Below are 18,865 nucleotides of genomic sequence, written 5' to 3' on the forward strand. Positions count from 1 at the left end.
TAATTTATTCAACATTTGATATTCCATCCACATCTTTCCTAACTCATAAAAGGATATGTCATCTTATGTTAGAGTTATTGATACAAAACATGCAAGATAACTAGAGAAAGGATGTTAAAATTTGATTGATAATCCTCTTAAGTCAGAATGTATCATACTATGGCACGAGCTCAGTACAGTCATGTCGATAATGACAAATGATGAGTAAAATCGTATGAGTCCATCCAAAGTGAAGAATTCCTCACATTGCCCTCATACTCATGTCATAAATGATGACTTATCACTCATGTGCTCATATTTTGTCTTAATCATATGATGTCTTTAAGTGATTTTCTTATTATGTTAATATGTATGAAATTTGATGGGTGCTGAATTCCATTAGGCCATCTATCTATTTGATAATGTCGGAGCTCAATAGGCCTATTTTGGTGCTCTAGATTTTATTAACCTAGTCACAATTCATTCAACATTTAAAATTTCATCCATGTCTTTCCCAACTCATAAAAGAATAAGTTCATGATCTCATATTAGAGTCATTGAAACAAAGCATGCAAAATAGTCAAATAAGACATGTCAAAGGTTAATTGATAATCCTCATAATTTAAGTCAGAGCGTATAGTACTATACGAGTATTTCTCTTCGTTAGAGAGAGAAAGACTCATAATAAAATATAGATAAAGGTTCTCTTCGTTTATTCCTCTTTAGAGTCATCCACTTCCCATAGGAGTATTTCTCCTCATAGGAGGATGAGGCTCTTAGTTCATCTACAGTGGATTTCATCGTCTTCCTCACTCGAAGGAGAGAATATTTTGAAAAAAAAAAGAGATTTACATCTCTCAATCCCAATCTAACGTACTCGGTCTTTGATCGATTCCCAACAAGTAAGTCTTTTAAATGATGATACAGAAAAAATAAAGTGTGGCTGAGAAAAAACTCTGATAAATCTTGTAGTATTTGGATATATTTTGCTAGATAGGCACCTTCTAAAATTGAGATTGTTATAATTATAAAATAAATTTATTGTAGGGAAATAATAGATGGAGTTACATGGTAGAGACGCAACATCCTCATATATTCGAAGAAATTTGGAGCCATGCGGACATTAGTTTTAAAACCTCCTCTATGAACTTTTGCCAACTCATTGAAAGAAGTCATTCTCCAAACCTATTATCACAACATAACAAATCCTCTTTTCTTTTCTTTTCTTTTTAGAAAAATGGATTTTATTTTATTTTATTTTATTTTGAGAAGGCCGCGTTAAAACCGGCGTTCCCAACTCTGCTTCCGTTTTATTCTCCATCCAAAAACTCCCCCAAAACAAAAAGCCTCTTTCTTCTTCTTCTTCTTCTTCAACTGCTTCCACCAACTTTCTCCGCACCCCCTCCTCCTCCTCCTCCTCATCTCGTCTTGCATTGGTTGTGGGCTTCGCCTTCGGCGATGGCGGCTCCCAACATCGAGATGATCGCCGCCTCGTTGAGGAGCTGCTCGTTGGGGGGAGGCGGAGGAGGGGACCAGTCGCCGCCAAGGCCGCCGCCGCCGCACCTCGCCGAGGCGACCGACGAGAGCGCTGGGGGAATCACGGTGGAGCTGAACTCCGACACCGCCCTCCCGTACCACTGGGAGCAGTGCCTTGACATGCGGGTGCGATCTCCCTCCCGTCCTCCCCTCCTTAAATGCGCCTCTCCCTATCGCCAATCATTGATCATAAATGCCCAACCCTAGCCTCAAAAATGCGGTTTTGGGACCGATTCGGCCGTCAAAATCCTTCCTTTCCGCGCCGCGCCCATCTCTCTCTCTCTCTCTCTCTCTCTCTCTCTCTCGCTTCAAAATAGTCGGGCAAAACAGAAGAGATTCCCGAGGGAGGGAGGGAGGGAGAACTTGTTTCTGATCTTTTGATGCAAAGAGCTAAAGAGCGGAAACAAAGTGGAAAGAGAGATCTATCGATCTCTCTGTCTGCTGTTCTCTTTCTCTGTGCCTGTTGGTGCTTATCTTGTCACTACTTTCCTTGGTTGTCTTGTAGATTCCTCTTCTGTGCAGTTTTGTTCTACATTTCTTCGCAAAACAGTGCCAAAGATTCGATTTTTTACTTCTGTAAGATGAACTTTTCAGCTAACTTTTCCTACTGGTAGATCTCTCCTATTCCAACTCCTCCTTTCGGTTTTGCAGACGGGAGAAATCTACTACATCAACCAGGAGACCGGCGTCAGGACCGCCGAGGACCCTCGCACCGCCGCTGCCTCTTCCTCAGCCTACTCTTCGAGCTACTACTGCGACGGAGACGGGACATCCGATGAGTACAGCTGCTCCCGTGTCGGCAGCGAGGACGTCGACTACGAGGAGGAGGAGGAGGATGACGGCGACACTGCTGACTCCTCCACCCTCTCCTGCACTTCCCCACCGGAGTCCTCCGCCAACGAGGAGCCCGGCGGCCAAATCCTCGTCGCCGCTGGCTGCAAGGCCTGCTTCATGTACTTCATGGTCCCCAAGCGCGTGGACGCCTGCCCCAAGTGCGGCGGCGGCCTCCTCCACCTCGGCCGCAACGGCTGCGTTTGAAACTTCGATCTTGTTCTTATATGTTGGAGCACTTCAGTGAGAAAAAGATCGAAGTTTTAGCACAAAGTTCCAATTTTTTCGCTTCCGTTCGACGCGAATCAGTGTGAATTCCTCTTCTCTTCAAAGAATGACAAACAACGTGCCTTCGATTCGCGGCTCGCCTCCTCTTTCCATGCTTTGCTTCTCCTGCATTCGTTACCACATCCACCAACTGCGTCCTCTGTTTCATTCTTTTCGGGATTCCTCTCAGGATGCTTCCGTCTTCGGCCAAGGAGCAGCGATGCGATCTCTGCATGATGGATATGATTCGTCTTCTTCTGTCTCTTTCCATCTTTGTTTCTCCACGTCGTACCAATCCACAATCCATACTATGGCCTGCCTCTGCCGCTGAGAGTGATTGCATCCATTTCTAATCAAATCTGTATACTGCATCATCATCATCATCATCATCATGCAGTATAAAACCTTCTCCAGTTCTTGGATTGTTGATCATTGTGCATTAATTGCCTCTCGTCGACAGCTTGCTTGAGGTCTGCAGACAACGCAGATTCGACACCGGACCCACCCAAGTACCAAAATATTCCTTTTCCTTTATCTCGTAGTTCTACTCTGGATTGCCTCATGCCAAACAAAGGGAGTCTGAGGAGTGAAACCATCCGTTACTATCGTATTGTTACTTACATTGGGCTCCTTACTGCTTTCTTCAGCCACAAGGAGAAGCCCTTGATGAACATGAAAGAATTGTATCATAAAAGAAGAGATGGAGAGGAGGTAAATAATAAGGCGTGAAGGGAGAGAGATGAGTGCTTCAGACAAAGGGACCTTTCCTCGGTTTGGCAGCAAGGAATCTGCGCAGAGAGGAGAGGCATTGAATGCAACAGACCATATCACGGTCTACGCCACTGTGGGTGGGGGTGTGAGGGGGAGGGAGGGAGAGAGAGAGACACACACACACACACAAACACACAGACTGACACGAATACCACCAACAGTGGCACAACCCTCAGCTCTCCTTTTGCCTTGGGTAGGGGAAGTCCCCACCCCTTTATTTGAGGCCAGAACCGAAGACAGAACTTTTGATGGAAGCAAGACAGTAGCAGCAGCAGCTACTGCTGCATCAACTTTCCTCATTGCTGAGACCCCATTAATCTCCTACACAGCCCTATCATCTTTTTGCTGTTGTGACTTGGGGGTGATGCCCTCTACCCGAGGGATGCTCGGTGGCTCTTTCTACTGTTTACTTTGGTGAAACGACTGTGGCTGGAATCATAGCCAAATGATGCAATCCTAAGTCTCTACTGGCTCCTTTCTTCCCTCAGGCAACGCAGGCCCTACCTCAGCTCCCTCAAGTACCGAGTGGGGGAAGTGAGATAGCTTTACGTCGAGAGGGAGAAGACTGGCCACACTGTTGACCACCTTTCGCTTGCTTGGCCTTGAGCTTTCTTTCTTCCGGTTCCACCCACAGCACACAACTCGCAGTTGCAGAAACATACATCATTTTCTGATCAAAGAAGCTTAAAGGTTCGGACTACTGCAACCATGTACTGATTTCATAGGGGAGCAGAGGTTGTGATTCCCACTTGGTGATGACGGTCCGACATCCAATCACACAGCACCAGTACATGAAGAAACCTAAACATGTCATGTGGTAGGGTGGCATTGCACTCCTGTGCATGAGAAAGGTTATGATGAGGTGAAGACAGGCTAATTAGTAGGACAAAGCTGTGTCGATCGCGTCATCGAATGCAGAAGCTCGCGACCCACTGTGCGCGTCTCCAGTTTCCAGTTGACACCAGCCATCTCTCGAGGGCGAAACACTGGAAGCAATGGTGGATCCCATTTCCATCTCATCGGATTCTTCCCGGTTTATGTTGATGCTACAGCGAGGAATCTCGATAGAGAGTATGAGTGTGGCAATTGCAACTCTTAATATATATATATATATATATATATATATATATATATATATATATATATATATATATATATATATATATATATATATATACACTAAAAGAGTAATCCCATACGACACCTATCCCATACTAAAAAAAATACTATTCTCCGTAGATGCATTCTTTTTATGAGAATAAAAAAAAAGGAGAGATTTGAGAAGAAAATTCTATTGTCGATAACATTGGAGTACAAAGTATTTCCTCTAAAACATATATTTATAAAAGATGTCGCTTATAGACTGATGACATAGTTTGTTGTCCGATATATTCTTATACCAAAATTATTTATTAAAAATCGATATGATGATGATGATGCACTAAATTAATTTTTAATAATTTAAAAAATTCAAAAAACTCATCCACCCCTTCTCATCATTTACTCTTTTGCCGAAAACCAAAACAAACAAAGGATAACGATTGAAACGCCGGAAATGAACCCTTAATCTTAAACAAAATACACATGTGATGGTACAGCTAAGATTCGACAAGCGTCGTGGGGCCATCTAAGATTCGGGCAGGGAGCCGGTGAGGTGGCAACGGGACCACCCGATCCAACGGCTGCCGCGAAAGCGACCGGTGGAACCCCACCCTGCCCACCGCAAACACAGTCGGGTGCACACAGAAACCCTCTACGAACCAGTAATTTAGACAAGCCATCTCACGTTCATTTTTATTCCCTCAGCATCATGAGATCGAGTACCCTATTGCAGGTGCATGAAATCCTTAATCCACTGATAAAAGCAAAGGCATGCCAAGAAATTTCAAACCAAGGAATAGGGAAGGGGGGAAAACAGCAGACCTCGACAGCGGCAGTACTATTTTTTGGATGCTCTGTGATTACCTGAGGATGACCATCGAACACCTTTAAGTACAGCCACCAGGCGATGGCCTCACGCGTCCATTTCCAGACAGCTGGGTTGTGCTCCGACGCGGCAGCCGGACAGTGGTGGTTCCAGCAGGGTCCACCTTCGCGAGCTTGGGCCCCTGCAGCCTCGGCCAACGACCGGTTACCGTGTCCTGCGACAAGCACTGAGCCAGGACAGCAGAGCCACGCCCCTCAGATCTGGATGGCTTTAGACAGATGCCTGTGGGAAGTAAGTTTCGATGCATACGTTTCATCCAAATTCAAATTCTAGTGGATTTAGGAACGCTACAAATATCAGCCAAGGACAAAGGTTAAACCCTTGAAGCCTCTACCAGTCCTAGCGACGGCACAAGGTTATGTTTTAAGCATGACGAAGCAAAACTCGGCTTACAGTCCTCCAGGGTATCTTCAAAGAAAAATCAAGCAAACATCCACCAGATACTGCAATTTACCGCCTCTTCTTGCTCGTCATCTTCGATGGAGTTGCAATCACATAGATGAACAGTCCGACCAGTGTCAGAACCGACACCAGAGATCCATACTTTGCCAACAGCCTCTGCATAACAATGGTTGGTTTTAGGTAGAGAAGCTCATGGATCATAAGCTCTGCTACTATAATGAACATACAGCAAGGAGACTTACCTTTGCCTGCACCAGGTTGGATCATAGCATGACGGTTTTTAAAGTAGAGACATCACATGAAAGTTGCAACCGAACATTAGTAAGTGATAAGACAAAGGAAACAACCAGCGTACAACGGATGAATAGTGGTATGTGGATAACTCACCCATTCTAACTTCTTTTCAGGAGGCTTGTCAGCAAGAACATCTAATGGCAAAATGGGAGTAGAATACGCTTCCTACGAAAGGGAGACATGAATTTTAAGCCACAACATTCAGCAACAATAATAAATCACTGTGCACATCAACCAAAAGTTCAGAATATATGTATGGGTCGTTATATACCAAAAATTAATTTAGAATTTCTACGGTTTCTGCAGCAAAATATCTGAGAAAGGTTTCTGAATAGATTCCGTGAAAAATCATTATGCATTCCAGCAATACCTAGAATGGGCTAAGGAGACTAATCATAATTTACACTGATATTCACTCGCAGATTTCTCAAGCAGTAACTCAGGGAAATGAAACACCAAAGGTCTTCCTTCATGGCCAACATTAATGACTGGAAGCCAAAATGGCACGCATCATAAACTCAAAAATGTATCTCTCCAAATTTTATTTACATGCTTTTACGAGCAAGATAAAGACCAGACCTGCAGTGCAGCCTTTGTGGGGATACGAAATTTGATGACAGCGGGAGAACCATGGAACATGCCTTTTGTTTTAGACTCCAAGATAAAGGAGTGAGAAGCAGAGGAACCACTGAAAAACACAAATTATGTTAATTGCGAAAACTAATAGTTTTGTCATGCAGAAGTTATAGGAGGAAAAAATACTCACGCATCAAGCCTTTCCCATGTCTTTGATGTGCTGTCAGAGACGAGATTAAACATATCTTGGGACCAACTATCATCATTCAGACTCACATCATATGCAGTCCTGAATGGTTCAACATAAGTTACCATGTGTTTAGACATATGAAGTACATCATTTGAAATCCTAGCAAGATAGCAAGTTAATCCCTCATCTCTTATGTGGAAGTGATACACTTGAGAAGACATTTCAGTATTTAATGATAAAAATTTGATCATGTAAATGATAACGACACAAAGAGAAACAAACAACTGCAACAGTGTGAAGTAGCAAAAAGCCACAATTGTGTGCATATCAGTATTTAACTTGAGTCAAGTATTCAGGGTTTATCTCCTGAAAGCATTTTGAGATGAACCTAGAACAGTTCAATGAGTCATTTTCTATGGTTATTTTCTATATGCATAAGTCCTGTGAGTTCAGAATCTAATTGGGACTTAATAAGATGCATCCATCAGCTAGGAATAGCAAAAATAGTCATCCACTGTTAGCTGAATTTTCTGCTCTATAAACCATCAGTAATCTTCAGCTATAAGTTTTCATCAAGTTAAATATTTTTTATATAAAATGTAAATGACATACATTCCTCGATTAGGTTCTAGTCGGTAAACATTATACCTTTGACTTGTTCCCCGTGTTCCTAAATTTATCAGGCACCAGTGATGAACAAGGAAATATCAGCTGTTGAGGGAAGTATCTTGTACATCGATGATGTAAAAATAAGATCGTATTCGATGTGGCCACTTTCACCCTTTTGCCTTCAGAATATCCAATTAACATCAAACACTCTATTCATCATACTCATTTAGTGATTAACTCATATAGAAGAAGATTTCTTGCCGTTTAATTAATGCATCATTACTTAAATTGCTAACGTTACTACTGTCAGCGTTCTTAATAATACCAAGGCCACAACAATAACCTATTGGACACATATATGTCTTCATAATACTTATTAAAAAAGATACAAGACCAACTAATTTGGACAATCCAATAGCTAACCTAGTGACAATAAATGTCACATTTTTCATTTCAGACTGGATTATCATCAGTCAAAATCAGAATTCAGGAAATTTAAAAAGATCAGCAAGTTCTGCAAAAATTACGAAATGAATGTGATAAATTTGCATTGGAACGAGTAAAAGAAGTTCGAGGATGAAGGTTGATGCATTTTATATACCTAGTATGCAAAGAAAAAAAATGGAAACTAAGTAAAATAAACAAAAAAGTCACCGCCAAAAGAACAGGTGACACCACTAGCTTGTAATCCCAGAATGTTCACCCTTGCCACTACGCTACGGACCTTATTTAATATAAGGAAAGACCAATCAATTTTTTACAGCTGACCACTATTGATATAGTATATTACATAATAACTAAGTATTTGATATCTCAGGATCAATAATGAAGGCATCACTCACAGGTTCACACTCACACCAGAGAGGTTATTTCACGCATCCAACCCCATCAGATAGCAAATCATTCGATCAATCATTTTAGACAAGGAACAGAATCTAGAAGCCACAGTACGCTAAATAATCGAGCATAAGCCAAAACCAGATCCAAGCATACCAATCTACAGCAAAATTAAACATATCAAGTACATCTGTACAAACATTTATAAACAAAATCAGTGTATATGGAAGAAATACAATTGCCAAGATAAAAAAGGATCACCGCTTTCTTGGATCTGATACGACAAGCATAAATCCTAACATATCAGACGATTAAAAGGCGCAACAGAATTCGAGAAAGAACAGGAAACCGTAGATCTCTGGGGTTACTCACGAGGATCCTTGGTTGTAGAGGTCGATCGAGACGGAGACTCGGTCCACGCCAGATTTATGCCGCGTGAGGCTCACCTTCTTGTGCGCAACCATGAAGGGGGCATCGGAGGTCGCCATCGCCGCAGGAGAGGCGGCGAGGACAAGAGCCGCGAGGAGGAGGAGGACGACGAGGAATCCCGATCTAGGCTTCGCCATGGCTAGGGTTCCGTGAGGTCTCGGAAAACCTCAACAGAGAGTCGTAGCCACGTACTACCGCTCATAATAAGGCCGCCATGACTTTCAAAAATGCCTCTTTTTTTTTTCCTCTTTTGACAAATTCCACTTTCTCCTTATATAAATGATAATCGAATTTTCAAAATAATATTTTTAAATCATTTTTTTCAATACCAATCATTAATTAGGAACTATATATATATATATATATATATATATATATATATATATATATATATATATATATATATGTGTGTGTGTGTGTGTGTGTGTGTGTGTGTGTGTGTGTATCAAAAGATTAGTTAATTATTTTCACTACTGAACATTAATTAGGAACTCTAAATATTAATCAGAAATATGTGTGTGTGTGTGTATCAAAAGATTAGTTAATTTAACTCGAGCCCAATTCGTACGTTGGACTCGATTTGGGATCGGAGATGAGTTAATCTATGGATGTGTGCATATATCAATCGATGCATTATCACCAAATATCAAATGGATTAATCATGCACCGAATCAGAAGGAGACACAAATAAACGTTGGTTGCGATGAGCAGTGCTCCACGTGCTTCCTCTTCTTCGTCTTCGTCTTCTCCATGACGACAGCCGTGAGAGAGAAGGTAGAACAGTCCTGCGTCTGGATACGAGCCTCTTAGAGTAGCCAAGGAGACTGCCTACTGCAAACTCAACGATCTAATGATGTGTTTGGGATTCACGAAGAGACTGTAGGCAAGTCATCCTTGGCTTATCAAAGACACTCTTATCCTCTTCTGCCCAAGTGTGAGATGCTGTGGTTTTCTGCTCCATTCGCTGCTATTTATAATGCAGCAGAGAGAGAGAGAGAGAGAGCGAGAGAACAGATGGCACTGATCTGCTTAATCCATCGATGAGCCTTTTCTTCCTGATGCATCCACTAACACAGCATAGTCTTGTAATCTTCTCAAAAACATTCATCCTACTAATTTGATAGGGTAGGAACGAGTGTAATCCTGTACGCAGAAAGAGAAACATCCAAGTTCACAATCTCTTCGTCGTTTCATCTTTTAGCTCCTTCAAGTGGCGGCATCATGTGGAAGAGGATTCCACATCTCACTTGAATCCATGCATCTTACTGATGAAGACAAGGTGGAAAGGATTCATGAACTGATCATGCCTTGGGGCTATGCTATCTGAATCCAAACAAAGTCTACCCGCTAATTACGGTTCTTTGTTCCCATCAGGCTTTCCAGGTGATGGCAATGGAGCCAAAACGTGGTGTGAGAGATGACCGGTTGCGTATTGCTTTCGGCCATGGTAACCCTGCCAACATTCACTGAATTGAGAAGAGATAAGGTAGTGCAGGTGTCTCAAAGCAGTTCTTCATCTGCTTGCCTTGGATTCATCTCACAGACTGACTCCTTTGATGCATGCATGTTCCAGTCTCTGTGATCAACCCAAAACCTTATCGTTCTCCCTCTCTGCTCTTGTCAATCCTATTCTTTGATTCATCTCTTCGCAGCATCATCGAATACCACCTCAGACCGGATCGCAATGCACTAAAAGTTACCTACCCAAAGTGAACCTAAGTATGTCGACATAAATGCACCATCAATCAGAGATCTGACTGCAGATCTTTAGTCAATGGCCCGAAGAGGGAAGAAAGAGCAAACAACAATGCACTTCTGGGAGATGCGAAGAGTTAGTAGATACAAGATCCCCGACAAGAACATTACAGTGACAGAAGACTGAGCTCCTCCTCGTAATAGGAGTCATAAATTTGGGGGTTACTGTTGGCCAGCACTTTAGTGCCGTGATTAATGTCTCGACTGTGCAGATATATATATACATATCAGAAACGTCCAAAGATGCAGCTTAGACATTATAATCCGTGCCAGTACAATTAATAGCTTTAGCACCCCGCTGTGTCCGTCTCTATTTGGACAACGTATCTTTGTTTCAGGCTTTGGAAGCCATGGGTGACTTGTGCTTGCCGACATGACATGGTAAAAAAGCTTCATTGAGTCAGATCGATGATCAAAATCAACCACATCGATATCATAATAAGCCAGGAACAGATTCCACGATAGAATAGCAAACATGCGCTGTCTTCTTCATCGCTCGTCAGTCTTGCTCGAGAAACTATTGTTGGTATGACACTGGAACAGTCTTTCGTCATTAATGTGGCATTGCACAGCTGCCTTGTCCTTCCAGGAGTTCATTACACAGGCGATCCCGTCTCCAACACTCATCAGTCCGGCAATGATTTGTTCTCTTAATCAGCTCTAATCTCAATTATTAGCCACCTTTGCAGATTCCCTTCATCAAACGCCAACACTCCATTTTAGATGAGAAATCTATAGTCTATTTAAGCTCGTTGAATTCTCTTTTACTCACTCCAACAATTAGTTGATGTGTATGACCTGTAAACAGCAGCACAGTGTTAATTGGCATCATCTTTGTTAGTTGACATCAGCACAGTGTCGATGTCACGAAACGGGCACACCGTCCGACCGTGCAATCGAAGGTGACGATGCAGTGTGAGTCGAGACTCTCGTGGCTGTTGCCGTGCGTTGCACTGTTTGACCATCCCCATCGAGTGCAGCTTCTTCTCTTGCTGTTTCAATTATTGATCGATGATCACTTTAAGGCCATCTCATCTTTTGTTTTCCTCTTTTCTTGAATCATGTGACTGCTACAGTTCTGTTGATGTGGATCGATCCCCAGTAACTCTACACAAATGACATCAACGCTTTTCCATGAGATTTTTTCCTTCGACTTCACGAATGACATCAGAAAAAGAAGAACCACAAAGAGCAGCAGCATTGCCTATTCGTGAAATCCTGTCTGTGTCCGGTGAAGCATTAGTCGCCTCCTGGAGGTCATGGAAGTCGAACACAGTGGCCTCCTCATTTCCAAAAGTCAAAAAAGTCGACGCAAAATGGAAAGGCGGGTCCCACAGCATCTCCGCGTCAGAGGTAAAAAGTTGGGTTCGGCAATAATGTAGCCATCATTCTTCTTTGCTCTCTGGGAATCCATTAAATACTTCTGAAACCACATGTTTCCTGACCCAAAGCCCTGAGGCCCATTTACATCACCTGCAGAGTAAGTCATCCGACAGGACAACAATGTGGGACCCACGTAATATATCTTTTTTGCCTCTGTCTTTTTCGGTGGTGGAAAGGAAGGTGATCTTAACGTTTCCTCTTTATACTTTCTCATGTGCTCTGTGGTTCCTCTGCTGCTTTCTCATATTTCTATTGTGTCGCGTGAACGAACACTCCGTGGTGGAGCTCTTAATCCTTTTTTTTTTTTGCGTTTTCCCGAACTGCCCCTGTTCCCGCCATGGAGGTGACGCTTCCCGCCGACGAGGGCGACGAGCTCGGCCGCTGCCGCCGCCTCCTGGCCTCTCTGTCCGCCGCCGCCTCCGACGCCCAGTCGTTCCGCAGCAGGTGGACCTCCGTCTCCGTCGCTGTCGCCCGCCTCTCCGCCGCTCTCGACGACCTCCCCGCACTCCCAACGAACCCCCTCGCCGTGGACCTCCTCCGCTCCCTCGCCCAGACACTCGCCCCAGCACTCGATCTCGCTGCCCACTGCCGCTCCCCCGAACCCCCCGCCGCCAGGCTCCGCACCCAGAGCGATATCGCCGCCGCCTCCGCGGCCCTTCACCAGCTCGCTGCCGACGCCGACCTGCTTCTCCGCTCCGGTACCCTCCCCGAGCCACCTTCGCCGCCGCTGGAGGCGGCGGGGGGGAGCTCGCGCCGCGAGCTCGTCCGGGTGGAGGCCAGGAGCCTCGTGACACGCCTACAGATTGGGAGTTCCGCTTCGAGGATCTCCGCCTTGGATTCTCTTCTCGACCTACTCCGCGAGGACGACAAGAACGTCGTGGTCGTCGCCGCCCATGGGGTGGTACCGGCGCTGGTCCGCCTCCTTGACTCCACCGCGGTCGCCGCCTCCTGCCACGAGGCGAGGGACAAGGCTGCGGCGGCGATCGCGAGGATCTCTGCCGTGCCGAGCTGTCGCCATCTTCTGCTGGCTGAGGGCGCAACCCTCCTCAATCACCTTGCCCGCGTCCTCGAGTCCGAGGGCGGCGCCGCCAAGGAGAAAGCTTGCGTGGCCCTTCAAACCCTAACGCTGACCAGGGAAAATGCGATCATCATCGGGTCCCGCGGTGGAATCGCAGCACTCCTCGAGATCTGCCGCGCCGGAACACCCTCCGCCCAGGCTACCGCCGCTGCAGTGCTGAAGAACCTCGCCACAGTTCAAGAACTTCGACAGAACTTCCTGGAAGAGAACGGAGTCCCCGTCCTCCTCAGGGTTTTGGCCTCGGGGATTCCTCTTGCCCAAGAGAACGCTGTTGGTTGCCTCTGTAATCTATCAGCTGGCGAAGAATCACAGAGCATAAAGCTGTCTATCTTTAAAGAGGGGGCTTTGGAATGCATAAAGAACTACTGGGAAGCAGGCGGCAGTGCAGATGATCGAAATCTCGAGCCTGCAATCGGTTTACTAAGAAATCTGGCATCGTTTAGGTACATTGCTGAGATCATTGTCACTGCTGGCTTCCTTCCTCTCATTATTGCTGCACTGGAAGACAGCAAGCCAGGAACAAGAACGGAGGCAGCCAAGTCAGTCGCTGAATTGGGTTTGGTCATACGGAGGACGAGGAAGGAGCTTGGGGATGCCGTGTCTCGACTAGTCCGCATGTTGGAGGCCAAAGCTGTGGAAGAGAAGGAAGCTGCCACAAGGGCTTTGGCCTCACTCATGTCGTTCCCCGGATACCAAAGATTGTTAAGGAAGGAGGAGAAGGGGATTGTAAATGTAGTGCAGCTCCTTGATCCCTTGGTCCTTGATTTCGATAAGAGGTATGCAATCTTGGTATTGCGATCAATTTCGCAGTCAAGGAAGTGCAGGAAGCAAATGGTGGCTGCAGGAGCTTGCGGGTACCTGCAGAGACTTGTGGAGATGGAGGTGGATGGAGCAAAGAAGCTTCTTGAGAACTTGGGAAGGGGAAAGATATTGGGGGTGTTTCCAAGAACTTAGTTACAGAGTCAGCAACAAGAAGGATCCAGCATTTGAAGGTTACTTCTTGATCTGTATGTAACATTCACACTATCCCAGTGATTGTTATCTGATGTCTATTCATCCTTTCTGTAGATAATTTTGTTATGTTTCCATCGTGTATATGCTCTAGATTGTTGAGTTCTGGATGAGATTGTTGATGTGTAAGTGAAAATAAAGGAATTGTTTTGAATCCAAATGAAGTAATTTTCATGTCATAGTTGTATGTCATTGTGAATCCAAATGAAGTTTATGTTTTGATTGGTTTATGTAGTAGAGGCATTTCGCAGTCAGTATAGCTCTAAAACTTGAATGCACGAGAAAGGACACTCTTGAAGCCTAGGTTGTATGTGAGATTACTTGCTCCACTTTTATTAGGATCTTCATTGGAGAGATCTTGTATCCCTTAATCTTTTGAAGTCAAATAAATTCTCCCAAGTGAATCTTTATGTCAAAAAGTCCTTTTAGAAGGAATCTACTGCCGTTGGTCCTTTTTTTTTTTAGGTTATTGAAGAAAGACATTCAATAGGGTTTAACTTCTCCACCCACCACAAGATACAAGAATACATCATGGAGCTAAATAGGGAATTTGGTGCTATGTTGTACCACAAATTTGGAATATTACCACATGATAAACAGAAAGTGTCGAGAATAGGAAAGTATTCTTTGCATGTAAGGTACATTTGTTTTGGCCTTTCCACTGAAGCAACATGGACATATGTCTGTTCTGTAGTTCCTGTCCCGGTGCCTCCTAATCAGGCAGGTACATATTTTTCCTACATTTTGGATGATCATAATAGTCGGTTAGAATTTATTATGAACATTGACTATCATGTAAATTAATTAGCATGTGAATTGGTTGGGAGCTCCCACTTGCTCTTATGTAGCTACTTACGGATTGAATATAGGTGTTGTTGGGGTAATAATGTTTTGGTATCTGCTTTATGAGTTTACCTTTAGGTCTATGATTACTAAACCATAGACTTTGCTGATTTCATAATCACAGTATTGCATCGTTCATCCAGTTATGTCTCGACTCAAAGGCTGATGAGTGAGTGACAAGTGAAGATGGAGATAAACTTCTGTGAAGTTGTTCCTGTCAAAGCTTGATGTTTTAAGTACAAGCTAATTTCATCCCTTAGGACACTACTATATTTGATTCTGGTGCCCTGAGGCTTTGTTACGCCTATAGATCTGATTCATTGCATGTTTTTTTTTTTTTTCAAAAGTTGAATTTCCTAGATTTTCAAACTATTGCCTTCTTGTCCAACTGCCATGCAATAAGTTGAGGAAAATTTGAATATTAGGCTTTCCTACCTACCACAACTTGTCTATGGTTAGCAAAAGATTAACATGAATCCTTTCATGTGGTATCCTGGAAAGAACTCTGAAGCTTTCACTCTTCTTCCTAACAAGCAACTCAAGATACCTTGTATCTTTCTTGAAAAAGTTAATCTGTTCATGCCACGAAAAACCTTGAAGTCTGTATCTTTATTTAATCATGTCAGGAAGACATGCTGGTGTCATTTACCACGAAGGATTTTTAGCTGACCAAATTGTTTGAACAAAGGCTTAACCTCTAACATTATGACTTACGATCAACTGAGGAGTCTAGTTGTAGCATAACTACAAAGCCTTTGAGTTGTATTGTCATAGGCAATATTTTGAACCAATCAGGATTAACCCGAAATGACACTTTTCTTCTGGTCTTATACCGATAAAAATCATCTACATTTTTCTTGAGAAAATGCTGGTTAATTGACCTCTTTGGTATCCTAATATTTATTTTCTGTACAAGGGATTACAAGACCTTGGAGTACTTAAGTAGTGGTAAAGCAATGGCAAGATTGGGAAGGACTAGAAGAGCCTGAGATCTTATTATGTCCAGTCTAAGCGGTATTGTTCGATCTTGGTTTTTGAGTTATCAAATGTCGGCTAGCAAATGTTGCAACCATACCTGAGGTCAACTTGCAGTGACTGTCTTAATCGAGTTCTGTTTTAAATGGAACATAAGTTAGATTCACGTCATCTGATTTTGATTAATATTTCAACTAGCAGTTCATCCCACCCAAGCATGACATTTACTTATAGTTTTGAATATAATTCTTTTATGTTTGGCACAAATCTTAAGCTAACTACTTGCCTTTAAACTTAATTCTTTGGTTTCCCAAGCTAAGCATCAGTTTTGTGCATTCCAGAACAATATCTACTGCACTTGTAAAGACATCCAGTGTGAGAAAGGATTTGCTTGAAGTATCGGTATCCAGATTGTTATCAGCATAGATCACCACCCGTTTCGCTTTTCTTGAACTAATTTCATAATCTTCCTTCTGTTCTTCTCCATTTTCTTGATCCAGTCCTTCTAATTCATCGGTCAATTTGTATGACTAACGAGGAACCTTTTTACTGATTTCTTCTATTCCAATGGATTTTTTTTCAGTTGTTGTTTGATCATTTGGATTGGTTGTAATTATGTGGAATACAAATCTCAAGGATTTTGCTTTACTTTCTGAATTAATTCTTCTTTCTTCTTCCAATAAAAATAAAGAAGACGGCATGTTATCGAACAACTAAATCTAGGAGGGCCGTAAAATAGAGATGACAACATATATGATGATCATGCCACATAACCTGATGAAAATAATCCTTGGCAAGTGCATTTGCCTTACATTTCACTTTACTAAACCAGATTGTACATAGATTTGACTTGCTGAAACAATTTTTTACTGATAAGATCTTCTAGAGATGATTGGAATCATTGTAGACACAATCAAATTTGATGTTTTTTTTATCAGATTGCTACCTACTGTTAGGAGTGACATATTTTAGATACCAGCTACTGATACTGATTGTGAAGTGGACTTGTACCTGGTTTTTTTTCTCTTAATCTCAGTCAACTCCCCGCTCAAATGCTCAAGTTGGTTGTATGATATTGTGCAGCTACAGGAAAAGATATATCAGGAGCGGTCAGGGTTTGGGTCATCTATCCAAAGGTCAAGTTTAGATATCAGAGTGACATATTTTAGATATCAGGACTTCAATTGCCCGCATGGATCCTCCTTGCACCCCAACATTGTTAAAGCCTCAGATTGGGTCATCTATCCAACGGTCAAGTTTCTTCGGCAAAAGCAACATTGTCAAGTTTTTATGCAAAGTATCCTGCATCACTGATGCAAGTCCTGCAGATGGATTGAAACCTGAAAGGTGGAGAGGATGAAGGGAAGGCACTGATGGAGTGGTGGCAGCTACCAGAAGCAAATTTTGTGGTTCTCAATGTTCATTACCTACAGGAGAAGACCATATTGTATGTGCCTACTTTATAACTGCTGCAACTTTTGGCATCTCTGTTTCCTTGGAGGACAGAGGTTGACCAGTAGAAGTGCCATGCTTCTATTGTTCTTCATTTGCCAACACCCCATCCTTGGTACATGAACACAACTAAACAAAAAGGAGAAGACAATGCATATTATAGACCTTTCCCCAGGTTACAGTATGAAGAACATGACCATCTCATGTCTTTTACAGCATAAACCTAGCAATGACAGAAACTTTGTAAGTGGTGCCAATCTTCTTTTAGTCCAAATGATCAATCATTGCAACCTTATATCTTATTCATGCATATTTTGTGTCTTTTGCAGCAGAGGAAAAGATTTCTCCACCTGGTTCCGTCAACATAAATCCATCTTGGTTTGCAAAACTCCATCACGAGTCCTTCCACTTCAAACAGGTAAAAAGAGAACGCCAAAAAGGATCACCGAAGCACAAATTCATGGTGTTGTGGCATAAAAACAAGAAAAGGAAACCAAGAGATTAAAACAACAGGAAGGCCAACACTGATTGCTTTCAGGAACAGCGGTAGACTCTGATTCTTCTTCTCGGTGGAGGCTGACACAGGAGCTGAACCAGCACTACAACCAAGACAGCCACGAGAAGGCTTAAGAGAGCAGAGCCGACATCACCACCACCACCCCCACCCGAAGAGCAGCAGAGCATCCCCATCTCCTTCACCCTCCAGTCTACTACGACACTTTTAACTTAGCAGAAAAGGATGACGCCCATAAATATATAGGTGGCCAAGGCATCAAAAAAGCTCACCTATCTTTAATGTCACAGCTGAACCAACCAGTGAGTGGCACTTTGTTTCTCTGGTAGAGACGCATGCATGGTGGCAGCAGCCATGTCTGTACTCTGCTTCTGCAATTAAACAGGATGCAAGGAAAGAAAGAAAGAGACGAGGCCAAATGATATCTCACTCGGTCACCTTTGGTAAACCATCACTTGCAATGTCAAATGATACCTCATTCTCCAATAGTTTTTTAAGGATAGTTCATTCATATGCTTGAGAGCACATATACAAATAAATTAAGGTTTACCGTACCGTATCGATTATGCCATATCGGTACATTGATCAGTAAGACGAACTATTACAAACTCATGTTGTGCAAAAAATTAAGTTGAGCGAGAACCCAAACTCAATTGCAATCAGCTTGAGAGATTTCAGTGCTGCTACATTTGGATCTAACCTGCAGTCAACTCCACAGAAAACTGGCATCAAACACCACAAGAAACAAAAGGTTTGGGATTCCCAAAGCTAATATGCATTTGGAGACACTTCTACACAAAAATCTGCATGAACATCAAGATGCATCATCTATCATTCTAGATGCATAGATTTACCTTCTCATGTAGACTTACAAGAACACCAAATTCATAATTGCCTATGTCTGTATAGGCACCCAGATATTATCCAGAAGGAATTTAAGATACCCATCCACAAACTCAATTCCACATGCATGAATTGCCAACCCAGATAAATGAGCACATTTTCCATCCCAACCGGGCAAATATTCACCAAAAGACAAAGGATCTCATCGGATGTAGATTGCACTGACTTGGAACACTTTCCATCTGTGGCCAAAGAAAGCCAGCAAGAAGTCAGCTGAAGCCAACAAAACAAGACCATCCGGTT

At 43.0% G+C, this 18,865-nt stretch overlaps 3 protein-coding genes across 7 annotated transcripts; 2 read left to right on the top strand and 1 right to left on the bottom strand.

Annotated features, from left to right (window-relative positions):
* Positions 1 to 1,273: 1,273 nt before the first annotated feature.
* Positions 1,274 to 2,619, top strand: LOC135595872 (protein CURLY FLAG LEAF 1-like). Its single transcript, XM_065087321.1, has 2 exons — positions 1,274 to 1,641; positions 2,167 to 2,619. The coding sequence occupies exons 1-2, from the start codon at positions 1,438 to 1,440 to the stop codon at positions 2,551 to 2,553; spliced, it is 591 nt and encodes a 196-aa protein (XP_064943393.1). The 5' UTR covers positions 1,274 to 1,437; the 3' UTR covers positions 2,554 to 2,619.
* A 2,977-nt stretch (positions 2,620 to 5,596) lies between these two features.
* Positions 5,597 to 8,928, bottom strand: LOC135595873 (uncharacterized). The gene is made up of 6 exons (XM_065087322.1): positions 8,652 to 8,928; positions 6,834 to 6,932; positions 6,647 to 6,755; positions 6,161 to 6,232; positions 6,016 to 6,021; positions 5,597 to 5,929 (listed from the first exon to the last, which is right to left on the bottom strand). The coding sequence occupies exons 1-6, from the start codon at positions 8,843 to 8,845 to the stop codon at positions 5,822 to 5,824; spliced, it is 588 nt and encodes a 195-aa protein (XP_064943394.1). The 5' UTR covers positions 8,846 to 8,928; the 3' UTR covers positions 5,597 to 5,821.
* A 3,143-nt stretch (positions 8,929 to 12,071) lies between these two features.
* On the top strand, positions 12,072 to 18,316 carry LOC135595874 (vacuolar protein 8-like). Of its 5 annotated transcripts, XM_065087324.1 has the most exons (4): positions 12,072 to 13,931; positions 15,695 to 15,792; positions 16,837 to 17,448; positions 17,535 to 18,316. In XM_065087324.1, the coding sequence occupies exon 1, from the start codon at positions 12,184 to 12,186 to the stop codon at positions 13,876 to 13,878; it is 1,695 nt and encodes a 564-aa protein (XP_064943396.1). In that variant the 5' UTR covers positions 12,072 to 12,183; the 3' UTR covers positions 13,879 to 13,931; positions 15,695 to 15,792; positions 16,837 to 17,448; positions 17,535 to 18,316. The 5 variants fall into 5 exon arrangements, with proteins under 5 accessions (XP_064943396.1, XP_064943395.1, XP_064943399.1 ...); XM_065087323.1 differs by lacking the exon at positions 15,695 to 15,792 and having other exon boundaries at positions 17,535 to 18,315; XM_065087327.1 differs by lacking the exon at positions 15,695 to 15,792 and having other exon boundaries at positions 17,538 to 18,315.
* Positions 18,317 to 18,865: the final 549 nt, after the last annotated feature.

The sequence above is a fragment of the Musa acuminata genome, chromosome BXJ1-10 (assembly GCF_036884655.1).
Source record: "Musa acuminata AAA Group cultivar baxijiao chromosome BXJ1-10, Cavendish_Baxijiao_AAA, whole genome shotgun sequence".
NCBI lineage: Eukaryota > Viridiplantae > Streptophyta > Magnoliopsida > Zingiberales > Musaceae > Musa > Musa acuminata.